This window comes from Aquarana catesbeiana, linkage group LG10 (assembly GCF_042186555.1).
Source record: "Aquarana catesbeiana isolate 2022-GZ linkage group LG10, ASM4218655v1, whole genome shotgun sequence".
Lineage (NCBI taxonomy): Eukaryota > Metazoa > Chordata > Amphibia > Anura > Ranidae > Aquarana > Aquarana catesbeiana.
In genome coordinates, this window is record NC_133333.1 from 8,222,711 (window position 1) to 8,239,867 (window position 17,157).

The 17,157-nt window shown below is 44.1% G+C and overlaps 1 protein-coding gene across 1 annotated transcript in view; it reads left to right on the forward strand.

Annotated features, from left to right (window-relative positions):
* Nucleotides 1-17,157, forward strand: part of LOC141110289 (polymeric immunoglobulin receptor-like) — a 68,054-nt gene that overhangs the window by 14,400 nt on the left and 36,497 nt on the right. The window contains exon 2 of the mRNA XM_073601578.1: nt 11,316-11,431. Within this exon, the coding sequence (XP_073457679.1) occupies nt 11,374-11,431 (58 nt within the window). The 5' untranslated portion in view covers nt 11,316-11,373. The remainder of the gene's footprint in view (nt 1-11,315; nt 11,432-17,157) is intronic.

The window sequence follows — 17,157 nt, forward strand, 5'->3', positions numbered from 1 at the left end:
ATAATGGGCACAGCAGGTATACAGACCTGGGAACTAAGTGCAGGAATAATGGGAACCACTTAGGGGTACAGCAGGTGCACAGACCCAGAAATCCAGTGCACAAAGGATGGGAGCCCATCATAATGGCCTCGGCAGGTGTAAAGACCCAGGAACTCAGCACAGGGATGGTGGGAATCCCTCATAATGGCCACAGCAGGTGTAAAGACCCAGGAACTCAGCACAGGGATGGTGGGAATCCCTCATAATGGCCATGGCAGGTGTAAAGACCCAGGAACTCAGCACAGGAATGGTGGGAATCCCCCATAATGGCCACAGCAGGTATACATACCCAGGAACTCAGCACAGGGATGGTGGGAATCCCTCATAATGGCCACAGCAGGTGTAAAGACCCAGGAACTCAGCACAGGGATGGTGGGAATCCCTCATAATGGCCATGGCAGGTGTAAAGACCCAGGAACTCAGCACAGGGATGGTGGGAATCCCTCATAATGGCCATGGCAGGTGTAAAGACCCAGGAACTCAGCACAGGAATGGTGGGAATCCCCCATAATGGGCACAGCAGGTATACATACCCAGGAACTCAGCAAAGGGATGGTGGGAACCCCTCATAATGGGCATGGAAAGTGTACAGACCTGGGCACTCAGTGCAGGAATGATGGGAACCCCTCATGGGTACAGCAGGTGTAGAGACCCAGCAATCCACAGCAGGAAGGATGGCAGCACATCATAATAGCCACAGCAGGTGTATAGACCTGAGAACTCAGCACAGGGATGATGAGGGTCCCTCATAATGGGCTCAGCAGGTGTATAAACCTGGAAACTCAGTGCAGGGATGGCAGGAGCCCCCAATCATAGGCACAGCAGATGTACAGACCCAGGAATCCAGTGCGTGAAGAATGAGAGCTCATCATAATGGCCACAGCAGCTGTACAAACCTGGAAACTCAGTGCAGGGATGGCGGGGGGCCCCTCATGATGGATTCAACAGGTGTACAGACCTGAAAACTCATTTCTGAAATCTCACCAGTTGAGTTGAGCTCTCTACCAAGAACTAAAATATCGATTTTGGGTGGACTGACCCTTTAATGGCAAAAGTCTTCAGATACAAACCATCTTTGAGCATTGGATATGAATATGGAGTAATGCCCCGTACACACGGTCGGATTTTCCGATGGACAATGTCCGATCGGAGCGTGTTGTCGGAAATTCCGACCGTGTGTGGGCGCCATCGGACATTTTCCATCGGATTTTCCGACACACAAAGTTGGACAGCAGGAGATAACATTTTCTGACAACAAAATCCGATCGCGTCAATTCCGACCGTGTGTGTGGCCTGTTCCGACGCACAAAGTGCCACGCATGCTCAGAAGAAATTCCGACACGGGACAGCTCGTTCTGGTAAACTTAGCGTTCGTAATGGATAAATGCACTTTTAAAGAATTAAGTCGTTTTGATGCTCATATTCACACACACTTCTCACAAACTTTTTTCGTTACTATTTATCGGGATTCCCTCAATATATTTTGATTTCTCACATCTGACAACATATTTTTTTTTTTTTTTTACTTTAATGTAGAATCTTTTTTTGTGTTTCTCTTTTTGTTTTTTGTTTTTTTGGTGATTTTGATTTGTACTCCCGAAAATGTTTGTGTGTTTTTTGTGACAAGTTCCCACAACACCATTGATATGTTGTTCTATTTAATCTGTAGGAGATTGTTTGGTGTTGTTGTCCCTTGTTAATTTCACATTGTACTTTAGAAATGTTCCTGAATACTCACCAACAAACTGTCCTTTTTGGATGAAAACACACACAGGAGAGTAGAATTTACCTAAAAATATTTTATTAAGGGGTCACAACTATAAACAAAGAGGGAGGCAACGCTGGAGAAACTGCAGAAGTGGGCGAAGCCTTGGACTCCCAGGGCAGACATCAATTATTTAAAAGCAAAATTGGTGGCCTGAGGAGTCCATATCTAAGGGAGGGCAGTCTGGTCCAGAAGTCCCAGAGATCCGGAAAGCAGCAGATGACATCTGTGTCCCCAGGCTGTGGTCATACGAGAGACTGCAGCTTTTGTCAGACCAGACTGAACCCAGGGCAATCACTCTTTGGTCTTCCTTCCACGCTTCCTTACAGGCTTTGGCTGTGGTGGTGGAGTTGTGGCAGCAGGAGGAGGAGGAGGAGGAGGATCGTCCCTCTCCATGACATCTGTCTTGTGTGTCAGTTCCCCACTCTCCCCCTTATGAAGGACTTTATAAATCAGGTCCTCAGAGATCTTGCGTTGGCCCTCCTGCATGCCCTGCAATTTGGTGGCAGCCATGCAGGCAAAGGCCTCTTCAGGACTGGAGAAGGCTCTGAGGGACTCCGAAGCCTCCTGGATCAGCCTGTACGCTGAATCCTGCACAGGACTGGGAGTGGCCTTCCTGGCCCTTTTATATGGCAGGCGGAGGGGAGGGACCTGAGACTCAGTCAGGCTGCGACTAGTCCCTGGCTTCTCTTGGCTGACACTTAGCCCCGCCTCCTCCTGGCTGCCACTAATCCCCGCCTCCTCCTGACTGCCACATTCCACAGCCTCCTCCTGGCTGAGGTCTTCCTGTGTATGAAAAAGGGACATAGTTTTAGTATTGTTTTCATCAATCACACACAATTTTCACCTCCTGACTGCTGCAAATTCACTGTTAACAAATATAACAGACTATCCTTCTGAGCCCAGCATTTTGCATTCTTGTCCCAATTTTGGGTGCCCACTACTGTGTATTGATATGTAAAACACTTTCAAGCAGCAATTAGTGATCAATAATAACATCTAGTAAACATCATTTATTTATTGCCCAGAAATCTGTAGAAGAATGCTATACCTGACTCCAGCTGGGCTCCTCCACTTCTTCCTGGCTGGAAGGCCCAGGTTGGACATCAGAAGCCTCAGCTGGTATGGAAGGAAGCGTGGAAGGAAGAGTGGAGAGGGATTCCCTGACTTCAGTGTGGTCTGACAGAAATCTCAGTCTCTCATAGTACCACAGCCTGGGGACATAAACGTCATCTGCTGCAGCTCCGGACCTCTGGGAATCTGTGACCTTCTTGCGCTCCCTAAGATATGTGCTCCTCAGGCCACCAATTTTAGCTTTTAAATAAGGGATGGTTGCTGTGGGGACCACCGGCTTCACCAACTCCAGCAGTTTCTCCAGCGCTGCCTGCCTCTTCTGTTTGTGGTTATAGTGGGGGTGTCTGACCTGCCACAGACAGGGCAGCTCTCTGTACTTGTCAATAAACAGGGGCAGGAAATTGTGGTCGTTGAACCCATCCATTTTCTCTGCAAGACACAACACAAGACAAACCCTAATGTCAGGCCAAACTCCCCTAATCTTGTTACAATATAGGCTTCAATTTCGAAGCAGTATAGGCCCAAGTTTAGATCCTACCTTCGTTAGCACGATCGGCGTCTCCGATGCTCCTTCCTCCGCTCACAGATCGTACGTAAGACGCGCGCGTTACGATTTATACACACTGCGCATGCGTATAACTCCGCCCGCCCCTGACGTTCTTTCTATTCTATTCCCCGCCCCTTTTTGTTCGGCTCAGTGGAGGAAGAGCACATGGCGGATAGACAGCAGGATCATGCTAATTACAGCAACGAGGAGGAGGAGGAGGAGGAAAGGCCGGAGCCTGAAACGTCCCAATCCAGAAGGAGATTAAAGGACTCAAATATGTCCTTTGGGGAGATGTTGGAGATGGTGGACATCCTGAAGAGGGCCGACTATGATGTAAAGTATGGGCCTTACCCCAACCCCAATGTCCGAAAGGCCAAGATCATGGCGAAAGTGGTCAGGAGTCTGCGCCGGAAATTCGGGGTACGACGATCGAAAGATCAGCTCAGGAAGCGGTGGTCGGACCTGAAATTACGAGAACATGAGCAGTACAGAAAGATCCGGAGAGTGCTGCAAAAAAGTAAGTAGTTGTGCTGTGTTCCTATTGTTCTTGTGTTTATTACGTTCGTGCTGCTCCATGTGCTTTTAGGAACTGTTGTACAGTTTAAAATGGCAACTTTCATGTTCATGGGCACATTATTCGTTCGGATCACACATTGTTTTTTCGGACTATAAAATACCATTGTTTAGCCCATATGCATCTGGCCACCATTTTGAGGCCCTATACTTGTCTTCAAAGAATTGGGTTGTGTAGATGGCTTTGTTACTAGAATGAAATGCAAACTAGATTGTGTGTAAGGAGAGGACACTGAGCAGCTGTTTTCACATCTGGACACTGGAGCACTAGTGTGGGACACAAGAACACCATTTTTATTAGGGGGGCCACACAGGTGCTCCAGTGTATACTATAGGGGGGTCTCCATCTGTGAAGCTTGTACCAAACAGGTAAAGTATTGCAGCTTGACAAAGGACACTAAAAAAGCTACATCTTGGAACTCGGCTAAAATAGACAATTGTACCCCACTTCCAAGCAATGTTTCATCTTTAGAGTTCTGCCATCAAATATCTGTGTGCTAATTATACCATTTTTGTTTTACATAGGGGAGAAAAGACTCAGGGGACACCCCTCATCCGAGGAGACCAGAGACCCCCCCCTCTGGAAGAAGGGGAAATCCACCCAACACAAGATGAGCAGGAGGAGAAAGACATGGTGGAACTAGTCACCACAACAGGTGAGTGTCTGCAACCACAGGCTCAGATAAGAGATGGATGGCGGCATTTTTTTTAGACCTAATTTATTTTGGGTTTCCTCTCTTTTTAGGTGATCGTGAGGTTGTGGATGAAGATCCTTTCACATCCGAAAGTGCCCAGATCCTGATCGGGGAGATCATGGGGTGTAATTTACAATTGGAAAACATCAAGCAAAACATCAATGATGTTATTCCAAAATATAAAAACATCATTGATGTTTTGGGGCGAGTTTAAAACCCCTCCAAATCACTTTCTTCTTTTGTGTGCTACAATGTGCGAAATGTTTTTGTGATTTTTCCCAAAGCCAAATTTGGAGGATGCACACAGTGTGCCAACATGTGCTATCTGCCATCACGGGAGATCAATGGACGCGTTTTGGGGGTGCAACCCCTTCCTCAATAATAAAGTAATGGTGAGGAAGGGCTTTCTCCCCCAAAACACGTCCCTTGATCCCCCGTGATGGCAGATAGCACATGTTGACATTGTGAAATTTGTGTGCATCTTCCAAATTTGGCTTTTCCAGGGGTGATTTCCCACCATCTGAACGCAATATCAAACACAGTTCCTAAATACTCATGTCTGATATAGCCTTTCAGTTCTACCAAATGTGAACTTTGTAAGATCAAGATTTGTGTCTTTCTTGTTGGTTTTACACAGGCCTGTTTTCTATAAAATGCACATTTTGATTTTGGATAATGACACCACAAAAATTGTTATACAACAAACATGTCGGTTTGTCAGAAAAACCTTTGGTAAATGCACATGTGATTGTGCTGGTATTAAAAAGATTGCTCATCAAGAATGTGTGGATTATTGTCTCAACACTACAACACTTTTGGGGTGATGTAATTGTTGTTTTATGAGAAAATGGGGGTAATTTCCTAAGGGCAAATCCTCTTTGCACTACAAGTGCAGTTTCAGTGCAGTTGCAAGTGCACTTGTAGTGAAAAGTGTCTTTGCATTTAGTAAATAACAGCCAACAGTGCTTTGTATAAGGTTACACAATCACCACATTTTCTGCACTCCACACATTTCTGTCAGGGTCAGCTCAAACAAACACAAGCAGTAAATGTCCACAAAGAAGAGCCTGGGGGGAGATGCCTGTCGAGAACTTCAAGTCCTGCAGACTTCTCCCTGTGGCCAAATACCGCAGGGTAGCGACCAACCTCTGCTCCGGAGTGATGGCTTGCCTCATGCAGGTATCCTGCCTGCTAATATAGGGGGTCAGCGAAGCCAACAGACGGTGAAACACGGGGTCCGTCATCCTGAGAAAGTTCCTGAAATCATCAGGATTATTCTCACGGATCTCACGGAGCAAAGGCATATGAGAGAACTGGTCACGCTGAAGCAACCAATTCTTGGTCCATGAACTCCTCCCCACCCTGTTCATGGACTGGACTTGTGTCAAGGTCAGGACCCCAACACCAAGCCCCTGCACAGCACGAACTCTACGAGGAGTACGCATACGAAACATGGCTAGAAAACGGTCGGCTGCTCAGAACGAAGTAACAGAACGCACTGAAGAACAGCAAGGCCTGTGAAGAGCGACCTGAAAAACAGCAACGAGCGGGCAAGATCGCACAGAAAACTCCGATACGAACTGACTGCACGCACTGAAGAGCAGATACAAACCCACAAGCACAAACTGAACGGCAGAAAACGATCTGAAAGCCACGAGTCTGAAAAAGCGCGAATCGTCTCTCACCAAACTTTTACTAACACGAGATTAGCAAAAGGAGCCCAAAGGGTGCCGCGCTTGGTTCTGAACCGGCCTTTTCTATTCTCGTCGTACGTGGTGTACGTGACCGCGTGGTTGTCGATCGGAAATTCCGACAACTTTGTGCGACCGTGTGTAGGCAAAACAAGTTTGAGCCAACATCCGTCGGAAAAAATCCTAGGATTTTGTTGTCGGAATGTCCGAACAAAGTCCGACCGTGTGTACGGGGCATTACAATAAAACTAATCACTTACCTCGATTCAGCCTCCAGCCTTGTCATGTAGGATGTGCAAGGGCATCAGGAGAACATTGACACAAGCTGCCCTGTTGGATAATCCCAGGTAGGTCCTACTGGTGCCCATTCATAGTAATGAGCTCGGTGGAATTTTCCATGGCTGCGTATGGGGGATAGTACGGTGTACACGGACTGTGTCTATACAAACCGGCTGACAGATGCAGTCTATGGAATGCTAGTTCGGGGAAGCCTTATCCCTTCTCCATATCCAGCTACAGAGCTGGAAGGAACTTATCTGAAGTTTAAACGGAGTTTCGGGGTGGGGAAGGTACGCAATTCATAATCATTGAATAGTCAAAAATAGGCATGCCACTACTTGCAGATCAAACATAGCTGCAGAAACGATAGACTGTTATTTATTATTTTACACATTTGTAGAGCACTTAAAACATTTTCCTCTGAGAAGAATAAAGTCTACGCACAACCAAAACTTTTTTTTTACAAATTATGAGTAGGGAAGTGTTAACGCAGAACTCCCAACATTTCTAGATAAAATTAATAGGCATTAAAGTGGAACTTTACCCATAACAACTTGATAAAAAATAATGTTCTTTAGCCAGGAACATATATATCGCATTTAATAATTCTGCTACCAAAATTAGTGTGTGCTGTAAATTGCCTCCAGCATTGCTCCCGTTTCTTCTTGCTGGAAGCTGCCATTTTGCCGAAGCCCAGAGCCCCTGAGCAGCGGGAAATCTGTTGGCAGATCGGCCTCTAGGGTCTGTAATTTTCAGCACAATGCTGGAAAAATGCCAAAAATGGAGTATAAAAAGTGAGCATTTGCAGAGCAGGGTGAGACAGAGTATTACTGGATTTTAAACAGTATTGGCACTTATTTTTAATGTTTTACAGAGCTATATATATAAAAAAAACCTGCACCACAAAGATAACTCTTACTCCATGAAAAAAATAAAAATAAATATATATATATATATATATATATATATATATATATATATATATATATATATATATATATATATATATATGGATTGAAATATATAAAAAATAAATAAATAAATAAATAATATATTTTTAAAAAATCTGTATTTATATTTATGTTTACATAGCTATACATATAAGAAATAAAATATTTAAAAAATAAATAATTAATATATATTTTTTTAAAAATCTGTATTTATATTTATTGTTTACATAGCTATACCTATAAGAAATAAAATATTTTAAAAATAAATAAATAATATATATATTTTTTTTTTAAATCTGTATTTATATTTATGTTTACATAGCTATACCTATAAGAAATAAAATATTTAAAAAATAAATAAATGATATATTTTTTTTAAAAATCTGTATTTATATTTATGTTTACATAGCTATACCTATAAGAAATAAAATATTTAAAAAATAAATAAATAATATATATTTTTTAAATCTGTATTTATATTTATGTTTACATAGCTACACCTCTTACTACTGGAAAAATAATAATACAAATATAGAAAATAAATATAAAAGTATAAAAAATATAAATAAATAATATATTTTTTTAAAATATGTATCTTTATTTATTGTTTGTATTTATACCTACAAACGGGGCCAGCCTGAAGTGATCCCCTAGCAGCTAGCATCAATAGAGCCTCCAGCAGTAAGCAACAACAGACCTCCCCCAAAGAGTACACCCCCCCCCCCCAGAAAAAATAGGTCCACCACCCGCAACAATAGACCCCCCCCCAACAACAATAAATCCCCCACTAGCAACAATAGATGCCACAGCAGCAACAATAGACCGCCCCAGCAACAATAGAGCCCCCCCCCCCCCACAAAAGTAGATACCCCCAGAAACAAAATACCTCGTAGCAACAATAGATCCCCCACTAGCAACACTACACCACCCCTCAGTGACAGTATATCCCCAAGCAGCCAGCATCAAAATAATTGATGGAGGTGCCAGGACTGCGCACAACACTTTCCCGCTGAAAATTGCCCTCCCAATGAGAGCTCAAGGGGAGACTAAAGAAGAAATCCAATGCATTTGGAGGCCAGAATGATAGCAAGCTATGTATATAGACTGAGAATACAACGTTTATGGTAATGTAATCAATTAAGTGATAAAGCTCAGTGCTTACTGAGTGTCTGCTGTATATGAGATATAATATAGAAGATATTACATAAACTTATGATAGTATACAGTGAAGGTAGGAAGGATTGATGTGGTGGTGTTCTATCTATCCTGTCTTGTTTCACCTATTGTTGAACCTGATCTTACCTATGTCAGATAATATTTTAATATGAATACCTGGGTATTGTACAAGGAAGTAAACTGTTCCCGGGAAATCCCCAGCCAAAGACAAAATACACCTCTCCTCATGTATTTGCTTTGTTCTCTTGGCACCAGTCCTGCAGACTCTAATATAAAAGGCTCAATTAATCCTTGAGATGTTTCCGGGAATAAATATTTAGCTAGCTAATTCCGTTTATCTGCCTCATTGCTTCATGATTAAAGTTCTATCGCAATTTGCCTATTTCATCAGAATTCTGTTTGATCATGCAGCAAATTAAATAAGAAGCCGATAAGCTAAGCGTCTGAAAGAAAGATAAGGTTTTCATGCTTCGTGTTCAGAAGATGCCAATTTCTAAGCATGGTTTTCTCACCAGGGCTGGAAATGTAGAGATCCTCGGGGGCGTAACCTTACCTGGTTTCTGAAGCCTTTATATTATTAATAGGTTATGGGGTCTGCTGTTCCCTTTAAAGAACATAGATTAGAACCCAACTTCTTCTTCTCCACCCTAATTGAGTAACTCTAGCCGTACTCCAGGCGGTACTCCTTGGGGGTGTAACCTTACCTGGTTTCTGAGAACTTTATGTTATTTTTTAGGTTATGGGGTCTGCTGTTCCCTTTAAAGAACATAGATTAGAACCCAACTTCTTCTTCTCCACCCTAATTGAGTAACTCTGGCCGTACTCCAGGCGGTACTCCTTGGGGGTGTAACCTTACCTGGTTTCTGAGAACTTTATGTTATTTTTTAGGTTATGGGGTCTGCTGTTCCCTTTAAAGAACATAGATTAGAACCCAACTTCTTCTTCTCCATCCTAATTGAGTAACTCTGGCCTTACTCCTGGTGGGTGTATCCTTACCTGGTTTCTGAGGACTTATATATTTATGTTATTTATAGGTTATGGGGTCTTCTGTTCCCTTTGAAGAACATACAGTAGATTAGAACCCAACTTCTTCTATGTCCTGAGTAACTATGGCCGTACTCCAGACTTTACTCCCTGGGGGTGTAACCTTACCTGGTTTCTGGGTACTTATTTATTTATGTTACTTTTAGGTTATAGGGTCTGCTGTTCCCTTTAAAAAAACATTGATTATAACCCAACTTCTTCTCCATCCTAATTGAGTAACTCTGGCCATACTCCTCGGGGGTGTATCCTTACCTGGTTTCTGAGAACTTATATAATTATGTTATCTATAGGTTATGGGGTCTTCTGTTCCCTTTGAAGAACATACAGTAGATTAGAAGCCAACTTCTTCTATGTCCGGAGTAACTCTGGCCGTACTCCAGACATTACTCCTTGAGGGTGTAACCTTACCTGGTTTCTGGGTACTTATTTATTTATGTTACTTTTAGGTCATAGGGTCTGCTGTTCCCTTTAAAAAAACATAGATTATAACCCAACTTCTTCTCCATCTTAATTGAGTAACTCTGGCTGTATTCTGGCCATACTTCAGCTGTACTCCTCAGAGGCGTATCCTTACCTGGTTTCTGAGGACTTATATATTTATGTTATTTATAGGTTATGGGGTCTTCTGTCCCCTTTAAAGAACATCGATTGGAACCCAACCTCTTCTCCGTCCTAATTGAGTAACTCTGGCTGTACTCCAGCCATAATCTGTACATGTCAGCAAAGTGTCCCTACACTACCCACTCGCAAATGCGTGCCAAAAGCTGGAGAGTAGGGCCTTAAAAATACTCTGCTGACCAAAGATGACTGCCTAGGGTCACCTGGATTGCAGCACAGCCAATCAGAAAGCTGTCTCCAGGAACCACGAAATCATAGAGAAACCGCGTTTCCCTGACTTCCTCTCCAGGCTGTGGGGCGCCACCTACAGTGGAGGAAGCAGACTGCATCTGTCTACATGCACCCCACATTGAACACCAGTAACTAGACTTTGTCCTTTCCTTGCCTTTTTTGGGGCACACCTCCCATAGTTCTGGGTCTTAAGCCATGCTTTATTGTCTTACGTTGTCTTACATTGGTTTAAAGCATGGGTGCTCAACCTGTGGCCCTCCAGCTGTTGCAGGTCCCATCGTACCTCTGTCTTTGGGAGTCATGTTTGTAACTGTCAGCCTTGCAATGTCTTATATCTTGCAGTTCCGTAACAGCTGGAGGGCCACAGGTTGTGCAACTATGGTTTAAAGGCTGCTTTGGCATGCCTGAAGCTCACATTAAGGTTCCCTAAATTCTATTGCAGCTTGAGCAATCATGGTCAGTTTTGGTAAATGTTCTCCTTTAATTTTGGAAATGTCTTCTTCCCTTTTGCTCTATTTTATATTGATGAGATGGATGGATGCCAAGCCAATTGTGCCTGTTCCTTCACCGTGCTCAAAGATCTTATTCTAGAATTTCCCCTTGGCTTATAAATCTTTTCATTGTTCTTCTCAGATTTCATAAGAAGTGGAAAAACAGAGAACCAATTCCTGGATCCTCCTTCTGGGTCGCCATGAATAACCCAGTGTTTTTGTTGGGTTTGATTTACCTCGTATTGATCCCCGAAGCTGGTGAGTTGCGTAAAATAACTAAAATGGAACATTTCATTGGGAAGTGTTGCAAGTGATGGGTGTGGGCTCAAGCCCACTATTCTCAAAATATTTTCCAAAATTGGCAAGTGGAAGGTTATTGTTGGTACTGCTACTGGAAAAATGTGACATGATAGGCTCAATGGACACTTTATTAGGCAGACTTTCGGTGTCCAGGATCATGACGAGGGGTGTGAAAGTTTGCCAAATCACTGTGTTCTCTAAATATAATGTGTTCACATACTTTCCCACCTCTCATTACATTGGTGGACTATCAACATCTGCCTTGACTGATAGCGAATGGAGGAAGGTACCCACGTGGCTGTAAATGATGGAGTCTGTTTCTGACCCTATTTAGAACTGCCACTTTGATAACCTGAAAAATGTCTTCAACATTAAAGAACAGGCCCAGTTGAATGTGACTGCAGCGTAGGGGCACAGGAATGCCTGGTGTAGCTCCCCACTGTGGCCACTAGGTGCCACCATAGTTGACCTCAAAGCCGGCCGTAGATGGCTCAAATATTGGACGGTTCAACAGGGACCGACTGAAATTGGATGGACTTGGGTGCAACCAGCCTGCCCATAGATGGATCGAATGTCGGCCAGTTCAGCAGGGACTGGCTGAGATTCGATCCATTCATGGGCAAGCTGGTTGTACTGAAGTCGATCCATCTTCGCTCAAGCTCAAAGTAAAATCTAGACGATCCAACGACTAAATCAGAGCAGTAACTTCTCCCCTGCTGGATGGTGGCATCTGAGGTTTCAATCAGACAAAGGCACCCTCAAGAGTTGCAGTCAGCTGTTGTCTTTTGACCTATCCCACAAATGCAGAGTTTTGGCCCATTGGGACTTTAGATGAAGCGCTACACAGCCAGTAATAAAAACATAGTACAGGTTTATTGAGTACATGCCAGTATTAACAATGGAGAAAAGTGTCCTAATGCCAAACAGTTGGCCCAAATATACAGATCCATTACATCTGGTTACATACAGTGATCAAGTAGTCCATGATAAGTGTGTCATAGCATCTATGATGAAACAAAGCAGAGAAGAAGGCGCTTCTAAGTGCAGTAATAAAACCCTTTAATGACGAGGAAGGGTTAAAAACTCTTACAAGATGGAAGTGAAAAACAGGCATATCAATGAATCCATAACGTCTAGCGGGATGCCTCCTGGGAGTAAAGACAGCTGCAGGTGGAAGTTCCAGCCGGCCAAATTGGTTTGAAGAAGGAGCGACTGGGCATGCCCCCGAAACATGTACCATCCACTCTGACGTCACTTCCGGTTGCCTGGATTCCATGCTGGTCCGGACAGCACTGCCCTCCGACTTGGATCAGAGAGACAGTGTTTCCCACCACTGGTGGGCTGGAACTTCCACCTGCAGCTGTCTTGACTCCCAGGAGGCATCCCGCTGGACGTTATGGATTCATTTATGTGCCGGTTTTTCACTTCTATCCTGTAAGTGTTTTTAACCCTTCCTTGTCATTAAAGTGTTCTATTTCTGCACTTAGAAGCCGTCTTCTCTGCTTGGTTTTTCCTATACAGTGCCTTGAAAAAAGTATTCACACCCCTTGAAATTTTCCACATTTTGTCATGTTACAACCAAAAACTTAAATGTATTTTATTGGTATTTTATGTGATAGACCAACACAAAGTGGCTCATAATTGTGAAGTGGAAGGAAAATGATAAATGGTTTTCAAAATTTTTTACAAATAAATATGTGAAAAGTGTGGGGGGGCATTTGTATGGCGCCCCCCGGAGTCAATACTTTGTAGAACCCCCTTTCTCTACAAGTCTTTTTGGGGATGTCTCTACCAGCTTTGCACATCTAGAGAGGACATTTCTGCCCATTCTTCTTCTTTGCAGAATATCTCAAGCTCTGTCAGATTGGATGGAGAGCGTCTGTGAACAGCAATTTTCATGTCTTTCCACAGATTCTCGATGTGATTTAGGTCTGGACTGTGACTGGGCCATTCTAACACATGAATATGCTTTGATCTAAACCATTCCATTGTAGCTCTGGCTGTATGTTTCGGGTCGTTGTCCTGCTGGAAGGTGAACCTTCGAAAATTTGTAAATTCGTCAATTCGAAAATCCTAAAATAAGAAAGAAAATTTGAACATTCGAAAGAATAACTAACTAACTAAGAATAACTAACTATTAAATTATAGGTATTGGAATTTCCTTTCAAATTTGGCTGTTAGTGAACGTAACGAATACGAATTTATCTGAAGTTACCAAATTATCCGAAATAACGAATGCCGCATCTAAACAAATGGGATGGAATGAATTAAAAAATAATAATAATAATAATAAAATGTTTTTATTATTATTATTGTTATCTATTATTATTAATTCCTTACGTTCCATTCTTTTAGATGCGGCATTCGTTATTTCGGATGCTTCATAATTTTGGAAAATTTCGTATTCGTTACGTTCACTAGCAGACAAATTTGAAAGGAAATTCCAATACCTATAATTTAATAGTTAGTAATAGTTAAGTTACTTTTAGTTAATTATTATTTCAGATTTTTGATTTTTTTTCGGGTTTTCGGATTTTCAAATTTTCTAATTTCCGAATTTTAAAATTTTCAAACTTTCGAATTTACGAATTTTCATATATTCAGAAAAATTTGTTAAACGGGTTTTCGATAATTTAGATATTTACGAATTAACAAATTTGTCGAAAATTTGTAAAAATTAAAACGAATTTGGAACGAAACAAATTGCACATGTCCAGTGTCTGAGCCCTGCTGTTTATAGCCCCACAGGCCCATCACAGGAGCCATCCCAACACTGGGTGGACGACACCCAGGGGGAAGGTGGGACTAAAAATGAACCCCACCAGCCCTGGTCGTAGTAGGGGAAAGGACAACGCAGGAGTGCGAGTCACGTGACAGTAATCACGTGATCTGGAAGCTGCAACATGTTGGCTAGGCCAGTGCTATGTGTCCCAAAGCTGATGCATCTCACTGGCGCCGCCCATCCAGGATGGGACAAGCGGGGACAATGCATGATGGATCGGCATCGCCTGGGAAAAAGACCGTCTCAGCCACCGGGGGGGGGGGGGGGCAAGACACGCAGCACACCTGCAAGTGAGCAATTCCACATAATGCAAAGCAGACATGAATATAATAATGTCCTAGGACTGGAATGTCGGGTACAGCCAACCAAAAGTGGGCAGCAGGTGTCTTCCAACTAATAATTGCTATAAAAAAAAAAAAAAAATATGGTTGGTAGTACCCTGTGAGGCGCCTCTATCCCCATTGTACGTACAAATGCAGGGTTTTGCAGAAAAGACTCCTACAGTACAGTCCTTAAAGGTACAGCATGATGGTGTGCCTGACCCCCTGAACCATTATCAATTGCAATATATCTTGGGAGTAGGGATGAGCTTCGTGTTCGAGTCGAACTCATGTTCGACTCGAACATTGGCTGTTCGCAAGTTCGCTGAGCAGCGAACAATTTGGGGTGTTCGCGGCAAATTCGAATGCCGCGGAACACCCTTTAAAAGTCTATGGGAGAAATCAAAAGTGCTAATTTTAAAGGCTTATATGCAAGTTATTACCCTACAAAGTGTTTGGAGACCTGGGTCCTGCCCCAGGGGACATGGATCAATGCAAAAAAAAGTTTCAAAAACGGCCGTTTTTTCAGGAGCAGTGATTTTAATAATGCTTAAAGTCAAACAATAAAAGTGTAATATCCCTTTAAATTTCGTACCTGGGGGGTGTCTATAGTATGCCTGTAAAGGGGCGCATGTTTCCTGTGTTTAGAACAGTCTGACAGCAAAATGACATTTTGAAGGAAAAAACTCATTTAAAACTACCCGCGGCTATTGCATTGCCGACAATACACATAGAAGTTCATTGATAAAAACGGCATGGGAATTCCCCAAAGGGGAACCCCGAACCAAAATTTAAAAAAAAAAATGACGTAGGAGTCCCCCTAAATTCCATACCGGGCCCTTCAGGTCTGATATGGATATTAAGGGGAACCCCGGACAAAATTTAAAAAAAAAATGACGTGGGGTTCCCCCTAAATTCCATACCAGACCCTTCAGGTCTGGTATGGGTTTTAAGGGGAAACCCGCGCCAAAAAAAAAAAAAAAAAACGGCGTGGGGTCCCCCCAAAAATCCATACCAGACCCTTATCCGAGCACGCAACCTGGCAGGCCGCAGGAAAAGAGGGGGGGACGAGAGTGCGCCCCCCCCTCCTGAACCGTACCAGGCCACATGCCCTCAACATTGGGAGGGTGCTTTGGGGTAGCCCCCCAAAACACCTTGTCCCCATGTTGATGAGGACAAGGGCCTCATCCCCACAACCCTGGCCGGTGGTTGTGGGGGTCTGCGGGCGGGGGGCTTATCGGAATCTGGAAGCCCCCTTTAACAAGGGGACCCCCAGATCCCGGCCCCCCCCGTGTGAAATGGTAAGGGGGTACTTACCCCTACCATTTCACTAAAAAACTGTCAAAAATGTTAAAAATGACAAGAGACAGTTTTTGACAATTCCTTTATTTAAATGCTTCTTCTTTCTTCTATCTTCCTTCATCTTCTGGTTCTTCTGGTTCTTCTGGCTCTTCTGGTTCTTCCTCCGGCGTTCTCGTCAAGCATCTCCTCCGCAGCGTCTTCTATCTTCTTCTCCTCGGGCCGCTCCGCACCCAAGGCACGGGGGGAGGCTCCCGCTCTTCTCTTCTTCTTTTCTTCTCTTCTTCTCTTCTTCATTTTCTTCTCCGCGCCGCTCCGCATCCATGCTGGCATGGAGGGAGGCTCCCGCTGTGTGACGGCGCTCCTCGTCTGACAGTTCTTAAATAACGGGGGGCGGGGCCACCCGGTGACCCCGCCCCCTCTGACGCACGGTGACTTGATGGGACTACCCTGTGACGTCACGGGGAATGCCACAGGAAAGTCCCGTCATGTCCCGTGCGTCAGAGGGGGGCGGGGTCACCGGGTGGCCCCGCCCCCGTTATTTAAGAACTGTCAGACGAGGAGCGCCGTCACACAGCGGGAGCCTCCCTCCATGCCAGCATGGATGCGGAGCGGCCCGGAGAAGAAAATGAAGAAGAGAAGAAAAGAAGAAGAGAAGAGCGGGAGCCTCCCCCCCCATGCCATGGGTGCGGAGCGGCCCGAGGAGAAGAAAATAGAAGACGCTGCGGAGGAGATGCTGGACGAGAACGCCGGAGGAAGAACCAGAAGAGCCAGAAGAACCAGAAGAACCAGAAGATGAAGGAAGATAGAAGAAAGAAGAAGCATTTAAATAAAGGAATTGTCAAAAACTGTCTCTTGTCATTTTTAACATTTTTGACAGTTTTTTAGTGAAATGGTAGGGGTAAGTACCCCCTTACCATTTCACACGGGGGGGCCGGGATCTGGGGGTCCCCTTGTTAAAGGGGGCTTCCAGATTCCGATAAGCCCCCCGCCCGCAGACCCCCACAACCACCGGCCAGGGTTGTGGGGATGAGGCCCTTGTCCTCATCAACATGGGGACAAGGTGTTTTGGGGGGCTACCCCAAAGCACCCTCCCAATGTTGAGGGCATGTGGCCTGGTACGGTTCAGGAGGGGGGGGCCGCACTCTCGTCCCCCCCTCTTTTACTGCGGCCTGCCAGGTTGCGTGCTCGGATAAGGGTCTGGTATGGATTTTTGGGGGGACCCCACGCCGTTTTTTTTTTTTTGGCGCGGGGTTCCCCTTAAAATCCATACCAGACCTGAA